The sequence below is a fragment of the Macrobrachium rosenbergii genome, chromosome 51 (genome assembly GCF_040412425.1).
Source record: "Macrobrachium rosenbergii isolate ZJJX-2024 chromosome 51, ASM4041242v1, whole genome shotgun sequence".
Lineage (NCBI taxonomy): Eukaryota > Metazoa > Arthropoda > Malacostraca > Decapoda > Palaemonidae > Macrobrachium > Macrobrachium rosenbergii.
The window spans coordinates 17,871,168-17,883,196 of NC_089791.1; the positions used below are offsets into that span (position 1 = coordinate 17,871,168).

Sequence of the window (12,029 nt, forward strand, 5' to 3'; positions counted from 1 at the left end):
TATTGGGAGCATCACTCAAATAATTGACCATTTGCTGAGTAACAGCGGTTGTTGGTTTACGTGACCGTGTAAGCAACCAGGAATGCTTTGAAAATTTTTATTGTAAATTTTTCTCCTACGAGACAGTATAAAGTACTATTATTTTGATTACCTTTCCCATTACAAACACAAACACACACACTCACGTACATATGTGTGTGTGTGTTTGCAACAGGAATAAGGAATCCAAATAGTAGTAATGTACATTGCCTTGTAGGCATAAATAAAAATGTCCGATAAAAATTTTCAAAGCATTCTTTTTTATTTCTAAAGTGTCTTTCTCATTAGCTTATCTGGAGTCCTATCAGCTACCTCATATATATATATATATATATATATATATATATATATATATATATATATATATATATATATATATATATACATATACATATACATATATATATACATATACATATACATGTGTTATATATATGTACATATATGCATAAATATATGTCTGTATGAATATATATATATATATATAATAATATATACAGTATATATATATATATATATAGTATATGTATATATATATATATATATATATATATATATATATATATATATATATATATATATATGAGGTAGATGATAGGACTCAGATAAGCTAATGAGAAAGACACTCTTAGTACTAAAAGGAAGTTGTTAAATCCAAAACAATGGACTAATTTCTTTATATTTACCTTCACTGCCTTCAAAACAGCAGAGCCTTATAGTGATGTATTCATGAGAAGATGTTGACGCGTGTATTTACAACTCAAAGAAACAATGTAGTTTGCAAAGAGAGAGAGAGAGAGAGAGAGAGAGAGAGAGAGAGACTCACAGTAAACCTCAAGTTACTCAATAATGCACAAGGGAAGGAAGGTATTGACTGCATTTTACCACCAAAGAATTGATCAAAAGTGATTTTGGGAAATGGCTGTCTGTCGCATGGGCAGTCTTAAGTTATCCGTTTTTGTTGAGTGTTATTTATAGTTACGAATGTCCTTTAGCAATCCAGTAGTTTTATGGACTCAAGCTATTTCTTTTTTAGTTAAGCTATTTCTTTTCTAAGCGCCCAGGTAAAGATGGTTGTTTTTCTCTCAATGCGATTTCATCTCCTAAGGTAATTTTGTTAAGATAAGTTTTAATAAATTTCCCTTCAAAATAATCATAATTTCTTTCCATAAGTGTTTTCTGTTGCGAAAGTGTATTCATATAGGATGGAACCATCGATGATATTTGCTGTCACGCCAGTTGGACAAACCCCCTAACTATTAACCATTACCAAGGTGGGATAAACGTGGTTTTATTTAATCGATACTTTATAAGGTGGAAATTTTCCTAATTATACATTCCCTTTACCTACGGTGTTAGTAACATTTTGTGAGGAGGTTTCTCCAGTCCATTCACACGCTGCAAGAAACCCGTTTCTTTCGTAGACTAGTTTTGGTAGTTATGAACATTGCCGTGTCTTTCTCCTACAACATTCTTTACTCTTTTAATAATTTGGAGTATGTCCTTGCGTGTGGTGGGTTTCAGGAAATCACTTTCATTATCAACTTCAGTATTTAACAGTAGCATATCGTACCTTCGTCACGTCACATTGGAGAGGTATTTTGTAAACCGTAATATTTTCCGTATGACGCCAGTATATGATATACCATAAATCTTCGGATTTCAGCGTTCGTTCGTCTGGTATGTCAGTAAAGCCCCAAAGACCACAACTAATCGGTCATACACCCAGCAAGGGGTGGTGCTGTCATCGCACCTCACGTGCACTTTAGGAATTACCAGGGTCCTGGGAATTACTATGGGAGTCTGCAGCGTCCTTTCGGCTCATAGCTACACCCACATTTTAGCCTATAAATTACTTTCTCTCCCACTTACTTCCTTCAGTTATTGACCAACCTCTCTAAACGATACATGTTATTGACGTCAATAAGATTGTCTCAATACTTACCGAGTCAATCTTTTACCCTCAGACCATTCAATTTTATGGTCAATATCTAGCTTTCTATTACACTTCATAAAAGCAACATGTCTCCATTTAACTGCTTCTGTTTCAGTAGCCTCGTTGTTTTGTTTCAAGAAGAAAAACCAAAGACAGCGTCGTTGGATGAACGACTGGTACTACAGGAGAGATTAATGCACCCTCGAAAATCTTATCAGACTCAAGATTTGGTTTTTCATTGTTTATATTCATTAATATATATATATATATATATATATATATATATATATATATATATATATATATATATATATATATATATATATTTATTGTTGTTTTATTTTGTTGTATTTTGCATGTATTCGTCTTATGAAAGACAATATAGTTATATTATTGCTATATAATCATTATGAATAAAGCCTCTAAATACTCACCTGTGAAGCCAGAATCCTCATGACCATCTGCAGGAATTTCCTGGTCTCGTAGAAGCATAATTTCCTGAAAGTAATATAGTGTCGATCCATAGACTTCATCAAAGTCTGAGTCAGACTTCTTCGAATCCCTTATCATCTTCAGTTTTTCCTCAGCAAATTAAGGTTTTCCTTTACATCTTGTAGGTACCATTTGGGTATTTCTCTCTCATATTTCCCCAGCAATATTGCATAGTCCTCCCATTCCTTATTTCCGTTGCTATACTCCTCTGCTTTCACCTTCCAGAGGGATGGCATCCCCAAGGTCTAGAGAATGTGTTCTGTAGACCTTGGGCATCCCCTTGTATGAGCGAATCCATTCTCTTATAAAACCCCACTCTGCTTCCTTGAAACTTGGGCTAGCTCCGGACATGTCATTGTAGTGAGGTGTTATTGCCAATACCACCCTCAAACGAGAGCCTTGTTATTGTCAACTTAGATTGTTTCAGTACTATTGAACAACCCTTCAGCCTTTCCCTAGACGTTCAATGGTTTTGATTATACCGGTATATTTGGTCAATAATATTTACCGTGTAGGGGCACCCTAATGATTACATTTTGGTGAAACTGTGGGGTTTCCACCTTTAGATTCTTGTACGCTTCGTCTCCTTGATTTTCTACGTCTCTTTGTCTTGTTGTCCAATCTCTCCATCCCATCTCCCTCTTCTCACTGTCTTAACCGCTGAATGGGCGAGAGTGCCTCAGTGCTTGGCTTGACAGCCTAGACTTCATAAATAATTCAGTCAATCAGCCATACAGTAAAAAAAAAAAGGGCAAATACCACGAACACCTCCACTGGACACGTTGAATTCTGATCGAGTATCAAAAAGATATTGCCGTCATATAATCCTTATGGCATGTACATGTCCTTGCATAAAATACCTTTTATCATGTGATCGCTTTCGAGTGTGAGTGAATGAATATATCAGTAAATACTCCTGAGTGCCTGCTCATGAATAAACTACCGCCTTCTATGCATTTAAGAAGTAGTTATCTCAAGGAAGTATACGATTTATTGTTGCAAATCCAATCACAATTCGTTATTGTAAATTTCTTACTTATAAATAAACTCATGTAATTATGTAAGTATGTATGTATGTATGTATGTATGTATGTATGTATGTATGTATGTATGTATGTATGTATGTATGTATGTATACAGATTTCATGGAAGCTCACGTTACACTAACATGAGCTTACATGTCACGCCACTTTTACATAACCAAAAAATTATTGCTAAGTAATAGAGAGTCAATCGCTTTTAAATACCATTTACTTTTCTTTTCGCTGATTTTATTGGCGGTTGTATTTTCAAATGTCATTATAGTCAAGCCATTTCGTAAGTTACTGTGGGTGTTTATCATCATTTGGAAATATTCATAACAGTCTGTATTGGAAGTCTCAGTGCCCCAAGACTTACATTTTAGTGTCTTCCTTACTTACGATCATGCAGTGGAGAGAGACAGAGACAGAGACCATGGAGAGAGAGAGAGAGAGAGAGAGAGAGAGAGAGAGAGAGAGAGAGAGAGAGAAACACGAAATAGTACCTTTGCTTTACGTACCAGATGTTGTGCCGCCTTCAAAGGGATCGGTGATCACGTATAGAAATACTTCGTCGACAGAAATCGATCCCAACCGGATTTTCCGTGACGACCGAAGTTCTCTGCGTCTTATTGATGGCAGTCGTAATGCGTCTTTGGACGACCTTGTCACGTGTCTAGAAGCATATGGTATGGTTGTGGGCAATCAACGTCCACAGTAAAAGTTTTTTTTTTTTTTTTTTTTTTTTGCTATTATAAAGGAGAAGGGTAGAACGGAGGGTTAACACCCATGCCTCGTAAAATTTCAAGCATGAGGGATCTTGCAACAAATCTTGGGAGTTTGACGCAAGCGGGATTTGGTCTTGATGAGCCCTGATATATAATTTTAGCTTTTCCCTTCCTAATTAACTTCCTGTGGATTGTTATTTATAAATAGGATACTGACATTTGTCTGCCAGAATAAACATGACATGCTTTGAAATTTTTTTCTGAATAGATCGGTTGTAAAATTAACAGGCAATAAATTTAGGGCATTACGGTTACATTTTTTGCTGATGTTGCCATATCTTCTTATAGTGCTTTGGTTTACTTTGAAATTTAATTTTTGAATCATTGTTCATCCATAATGCATAATCAGTTGGTTAATTCTGCCTTTGATAATCTTTATTTTTTAACTCCTCTGAACCTTGCCTATGTATGCTGTAGCACTAAGAAAACAAGTCGAAAATGCGCTGAAGTTTCTTCGGCGCAATCGAGTTTTCTGTACAGACGCTACAGCGTATAATCAATGCCACCGAAAATAGATCTATATTTCGGTGGTCTGGGTATAATGCTGTATGAACCGCGACCCATGAAACTTTAACCACTGTCCGGTGGTGGCATATCCTACATCGTTGCCAGAAGCACAATTATGGCTAAGTTTAACCTTAAATAAAATAAAAACTAATGAGGCTAGAGGGCTGCAATTTAGTATGTTTGATGATTGGAGGGTGGATGATCAACATACAAATTTGCAGCCCTCTAGCCTCAGTAGTTTTTAAGATCTGAGGGCGGATAGAAAAAGTGCGGAGAGAATAAGTGCGTACTGACAGACAAAGCCGGCACAATAGTTTTCTTTTACAGAAAACTAAAACGGGAGATATTTGAAACATGACCCAGCGGACTATTACAATTAAATGATATTGCTAGCATGCGTGATGTTTATCAACATCATTAATTGCCAGCTGCGTAAATGAGTCTTAACATCATATGTATGATTTATTTTAATTTATTCTGATTTCGTCACATTTCCTTAGGCTGTTGCCAATACTTGCATCATACCATGAAGTTATCAGTAGTGTATCTTGACTTTTATGTAACTAATTCATAGTTAGAATACATTTGGTAAACAAGATTAAGAGAAACATTACTACTAAGGAACGTTTTGTGTGACATCATCATGTCTCTTACGTAAACAATGGAAGAAATCGGTAAATTGTACCTAGAGTGAAAACATTACAGTAGTGAATAACAGTACACATCTCAAGAATGAACAAATAAAAAATGCGCCGAAGTTTCTTCAGCGCCGTCGAGTTTTCTGTACAGCCGCTACAGCGTATAATCAAGGCCACCGAAAATAGATCTGTCTCTCGGTGGTGTCGGCATAATGCTGTATGAGTCGCGACCCACGAAACTTTAACCACGGCCTGGTGGTGGCCTGGCCTATATCGTTGCCAGAAAGACGATCATGGCTAATTTTAACCTTAAATAAAACAGAAACTACTGAGGTTAGAGGGCTGCAATTTGGTATGTTTGATGATTGGAGGGTGGATGATCAACATACCAACTTGCAGCCCTCTAGCCTCAGTAGTTTTTTAAGATCTGAGGGCGGACAGCAAAAAGTGCGGACGGACAGACAAAGCCGGCACAATAGTTTTCTTTTCAGAAAACTAAAAATCATAAATCAAGATAAAAAGGAAACCCAGCAACTCGATAATCGCATTTTGTTGAGACTTAACTGACATGAGCTTGCATATATAGCGGTGCTGAGACGAGTGTTGGAATACACTTATTATTTATTTAGGTCCTTTAAAAATGGTAGCGCGGCTGCTTGCTACACCGTAAACCTTTTTTTTTACTGAACTGAGAGTTGCCAATAACATGATTTCTTGTATTTATAAATATTATAGATCATTTGGCAAAAATAAAATTGACATTTTGAAATTTATTAAAGTTTCTATAGTTGACAAAGACATTGGTTGTTTAAAAACCATGAGATGTAAAAATTACCTCGAAGATTGAGAATTCTTGTTGGATAATTTACTTTTCAGCCCGATAATTTCTGAAAATTTAATATTTTATTACGTTATTCCTCCATTGTCAAATTATTTCGGCATAAACTTTCTTCAATCTTTTGTTTAAATATTTAAATCACATAATCACAATTAATTGTGGTAATCCCTCCACAACCCTTTTAACTTATGCCGTATGGTCAAACAACATTACTACGGACATATTTCACTAAACATAAGCATCCCTAAGCTTGCACCAAATTCCCCAAAGCGCTTGTTTTTAGCATTCAAATTTCTTATGAACCTTGTAAACGAAAACACTGACTAAATAATAATGACTCATTTTAATATAATCTTTTTTTACCTAGCTATAGTACAGTCTCTCTCTCTCAAACTTCTGCAAGAGAGAGAGAGACTTGTTCAAGAGAGAGTGAGAGGAAGAGAGAGACTTTTTCAAGATAGAGAGAGAGACAGAGACAGACAGACAGACAGATTTGTTCAAGAGAGAGAGAGAGAGAGTGAGAGGAAGAGAGAGACTTGTGCAAGAGAGAGAGAGAGATTTGTTGAAGACAGAGAGTGAGAGGAAGAGAGAGACTTGTGCAAGAGAGAGGGAGAAGGAGAGAGGATATCAGAGGTGAGAGATTTACTTGAATAGGTGTAATCAGTTTAGAAGGAATGCATAATTTGGAAGTCTCTCAATCAGAATTAAACTTTATCAAACTACTTTCAATTCAACAAAATCCAAAAAGTTCTCAAAGAAATAGGCTTATAAGTACTAGACCACACCAAAAGCAAGGGTCACTCGGCGCAGCGCAATAGCGCAGAGCGAACGCCGAGTTAGGATGATCCTTCCTTCAGACACTACGTAGGTAAAGGAGTCTCGTCTCACAGCTAAGTTGCAACACAACGCCACGCATCTCTGTCAGTCACCTTAATGCCCATCACTCTCTAATGTACTTTGAGAGATTCTCATAAAGCGAAGCCATCATAAAATTACTACTTAAGCAAAACCGACCACATCAAACAAAAAACAAATCTGTTTCGACTAAATTTTACATTTTATTCATTCAGCGCAATTATGCTGTTTAATATCTTCATAGACGGAGAGGTGGAAGAAGCTAGAGACAAAAAATAGACTTTTGTGCTGTTACTGAATTTCAAAAGAGGTTTTTTTTTTGAGGTTATGAATGGAGTGTGGAATGGTTCATGCCTGCAGATATGGTCTTGACTGGGGATAGTGAAAAGGCGCTGCAGAAATTGGTGAAATGGTTTTGCAACCTTTTTGCAAGAAGAGCAACTTGAGAGTAAATGTGAATCAAGAGCAAAGTTGTACTGGTAAATGGAAACTAGGAAGGTGCGATAATGAGTATCAAAATAGAAGCACTTGATTTGTACAGGTATTTAGGAGTGGATGCAACAGATACTGATAGGATCAGAGAAGTATGTCACAATAAGTGAGGCAAGGAACGTAGAAGGGGGTGTGATTTAGACTGAAAGGAAACTTGGAATGTCTCCTGAGGCAAAGTTGGGTCTGTATGAAGGCACTGTTGAGCCAACTTTCCTGAAGCTGTTGAGATTTAGAGAAACTGAAGGAGTGAGAAATGTGGAGATGTATAGAAGCGGTGGAGAAACATGTATATAATTCGGAAGTCTTGAGAGAGAGGAGAAGAGATAGATGGAGTGAAAGAGGTAATGGGAGGAGTTTTAATGACCACTAAGCATGAAATTGCCCTCGAGATAAGATGGATGGCAGATTGTGTGTAGAGAGGTTCGACAAACATATATGTGTATGTATGTATGTATGTTATGTACATACATACATACATATATTATATATATATATATATATATATATATATATATATATATATATATATATATATATATATATATATATATATATATATATATATATTATACTTATTCTCAGTACTATGATTTGAACTGTCATAATCACAAGTTTCAATATTCATAATCTATGGTTCCTCATCCCAGGTCATTGCCCCGTTTTTTTAAAGGTTCCTACCGGCCTAGATTTTGCAGTTAATGAATGGAGCCTAAATTTATGCGTTGTAAAATTCATAACCAACTAACTTATGTATTTTGCCTTCGAACTCCTTAGTCTATTTATTTTTCAAGTGTTTCGAAATCATTAAAATTACCATAATCCTGTGAACCGTGTTGAATGTTTAAAAAGATTCGTTCCAAAATTTAATACTGAGGATTTTTTCTTGAATAGAAAAAGCACATTTTCTTCTGAGAAATTTATGCTTATTGCATTTAATGGGTGAGTTGACAATAATTTTCATGATAACGAGATGTCTGTCTGAGCAAAATAAACTTGGTCCATAGCATATTTTGAGGCTCTTAAGCAATTTCTATTTTGAAAGCTCATATACAAACGTATGTACGTCCGATTTTGTGTATATGAATATCTGTTTTGCAAAACGTTTAGACGCACTTGTGCATACAGACACATCCATAATACCTTGTAATAAGCGAATGCTATTGAAAGTCTTGTGTAAATTCGGTTCGAGCATCAATAATTGTAAGTTAGTGAGTTTTTGTGTAACATCTAAACATGTACATAATTAACTGATATAAACGACGACGCCAAAAGAGTTTCACTGGTGCTACTATAGAATGATATCTACCGAGCTATTCGCGACCTACTAGAAATTAGGATGTTATCTACCAAACAACCCAATTAAGGCCTATGGCAATTACTTCCTCAAAATATACAAAACTATTTGATCCCTCGGGGGCTAATAGTAAACACGGCGAAACAGTGACTCACCTACACTGTTTCGCCGTGTTTAATACTAACCCTTGAGGGGTCAAATGTAGAAAAATGGATGGTAGATATCATACTATAGTACCATTTCACTGATAGCCAGAGTAGTATGCACTAGCAGGAGCAATAACGATACAGTCATTAGAAGCGGACTACTGCATTTTCAGAACGGGAACTAACAACATTGGTATTTGTGGCAGGATGGACAAGAGTGGTGGAATCTCACACAGGCGCTGTGCGATACACGGCGTTGAAAAGCGAAGACGGCAATTATTAATAGCAGAAGTAGTTGTGGAATTAGTAAAAGCACCTCTGCTTATTAGACGCAGCCTCAGAAACTGTATCGTTGGCTAGCAACCGAAATTTTCATTTTGAACGTGTTTGGCCTTCTGATTTCGCTCATAATCTTTGTTCGCCTGTACTTTGCTATGGTGGCCTCAGGCCTAAAGTGGTCTGAACAAAAACAATATGGTGTCTGAGCTATAAATTCAAAGCCAATTCTGGTACTGGGAACCACACCATACACCAACAAGTACAAGGGCGATCTAAAGACTTCCCTGGCTTCAAAAAACTACAAACCCCAATGCAATACAGTATTCTACTTAGTATTCCTGCAGTTTCTTTAAGTGCAGTACCATAATGCTGATTTTCTAAAGACTTCCCTGGCTTCAAAAAACTAAAAACCCCGATGCAATACAGTATTCTACTTAGTATTCCTGCAGTACCATACTGCTGATTTCTTAATTTACTTTAAGGGTGCCATTTTCACCTTCTCGTCCCCAGACATCATATAACACTTATTTTATTACCGTTATTCTGCACAATCGTCACGTACAAAATGGTGTTCATAAGCATTAGCTGCCATGAGTATAATGTATTAGACTTAATTAATGTAATTGAATTCAGAGTCACAGAGTATTGGGCTTCCTCATTTTATTTTAAATCCTTATGCTTATACTTTAGTTCTCAGTCTTACTTACCTACTCCATTACTTTACCAGCTACAAAGTATTTCATTTCAGTCTATTTAAAGAAAAAATTCGAATCATGTTCCTATTAAAGAACTTCTGTTCCATTCTTTCAGATCTCTGAGGAGTACGGTGTATCAAATTGGAGAAGAGTAGTTTTAAGTCCTACTGAATTTTACGAAGCAAGGAATGGATCATCATCGCGGTGAAAGGTTCTTTCCAGAAGAATCTGGAGACCCATCACAGAGAGATGGAGAGAGTGGCGAGATAGCCACCCGCGAGATGTGCGTCTTACGGAGGCGTCCGAAAACATTTCCCGCTAAATTTCATTGTGGATCGCATTGCGTCAGCAATTATTATTTCCGGGCCTGTCCATTATTCAGAGAACAAACTTACTCTCAGAGACTCAGGATACAGGAAAACATGACAAAAATTCATGTTCAGTTGCATCAGAGGAAACGTGTTCATTGCTGTCAGCCACTGAGGCATGCTGACATCAATCCTGTTCTGTTTACTTATTTGAAAAGTTATGATGAGCGGCCGTTGTTTCGAGTGCCTGAAGAGTTCTTCCGGACAGAGGCAAAGAGTGAAGAGGAACCCAGTTTATCACAGGAAGCCCAGATCATTAATATCTGGGAGGAATTTATCCACGGCACCTCAGTGCTGAACAAAAGTTTCCAAAGCAATACCCGCGAGAGAGATAAAACCCTGGCCGCCACTTTGCAGAGTTACCTCAGCCAGTTCCTTTCTCAGACGCTGGTCAGTTTGGCAATATACCTCGCACATTTTATCATTTACTTCTTTTCAATGTATTTCTATAACCTGTTCTGGTCGTTCCTCGGCTACATTCTCCTCGACGGTCACATCAGAATCCACGAAAGAGCCTATAAGCACAACGTCAACGTGAAGTTTGGAGGAAGCGCTTTCCAGGGACCAGCCTACATTCTAGTCAGGGACTGGTGTGAGCACTGTCAGCAGGCGGAAACGGAGAGGATGTCAATTCGCCTCATGGAGAAGATGAAGAGAGACATCATACTTCATGAGAAATGTCACGTGTAGATATATCAACACAGGATAGACAATTTTCATCTATTCCCAAAGATCAATATCCATATGTACTTAGGATTGATTGTGAACTATAGTACAGTAAAACTCTGCTATGTAAATGTAATCATTATAAAAAATATATGTACTTTAGTTGTAGGTTTATCCATAACTTGTGTAATATATCGTTTTTATCCCTTACAAGAATTGTTGAGTCATTCGTTTGGATATATCGGCTTGGCGTCCCTCTTTTTGCTTTCACAATTGTTGAAATGAAAATAAAATAAAAAAAAATAAACCCAAAACTTATTGTCAGTCATAAGGTACTATGTTTGAACATCCAGGTAACTTGCACTTCATAAAGCTAAGAATGGAACTGCGTATTGTTTGCTAATTAAAGGTGCGCAGTTCTCCACAGAATTCTTGAAGTATGCTTGTATATGCATATTTATTTGCTGCTGAAGTACTGCCAGTTCTTTCCATTCACTCAGGATGAGCTGATATCTTAAGTGTTTATGTGCACACGCGGAAAGGTATGAGATCTGTAGTTGTACTGTCTTAGCAGGAAAAAAAATCTTTAGATGTGCAGACTTGTTCTTGGTCCTAGCATATTTGTATAACCTGTCACTCTTCTTAAGGTGAAAGGTCTGTGTTAAAAGTGCTGGGTCTTCCGGAATGCTAGGCTCTTCTACAAAATGTGATTGTAATCCCATAAAAAAACAAATTGCAAAGGATGATGAAGGTGAGAGTTAAAGTGATAATAGAGCATTCAGTTATTTCCAGATGGTTGGTAATTATCTGAAATGAAACCAGTATACATATTTGTCTATGGAACTGTTATTTTGTAATGATTGGGATTTTCATTCATAGCATTCCAGTATAAATTGGGAGGAGTGTAAAAGCCTGGTGGTGTTTAGTTTCAGTAACATAATTACTAGTAAAATGGGGAGTGATGGAGTGTTGCTCTA

At 36.7% G+C, this 12,029-nt stretch overlaps 1 protein-coding gene and 1 pseudogene across 1 annotated transcript in view; one reads left to right on the top strand and one right to left on the bottom strand.

Moving 5' to 3' along the window:
* Positions 1-2,545, bottom strand: part of LOC136832958 (uncharacterized) — a 19,751-nt pseudogene extending 17,206 nt beyond the window's left edge.
* The window catches only part of LOC136833152 (uncharacterized), a 12,854-nt gene extending 1,612 nt beyond the window's left edge, over positions 1-11,242 (top strand). The window contains exon 2 of the mRNA XM_067094850.1: positions 10,134-11,242. Within this exon, the coding sequence (XP_066950951.1) occupies positions 10,207-11,076 (870 nt within the window). The 5' untranslated portion in view covers positions 10,134-10,206 and the 3' untranslated portion in view covers positions 11,077-11,242. The remainder of the gene's footprint in view (positions 1-10,133) is intronic.
* The last annotated feature ends 787 nt before the right edge of the window (positions 11,243-12,029 follow it).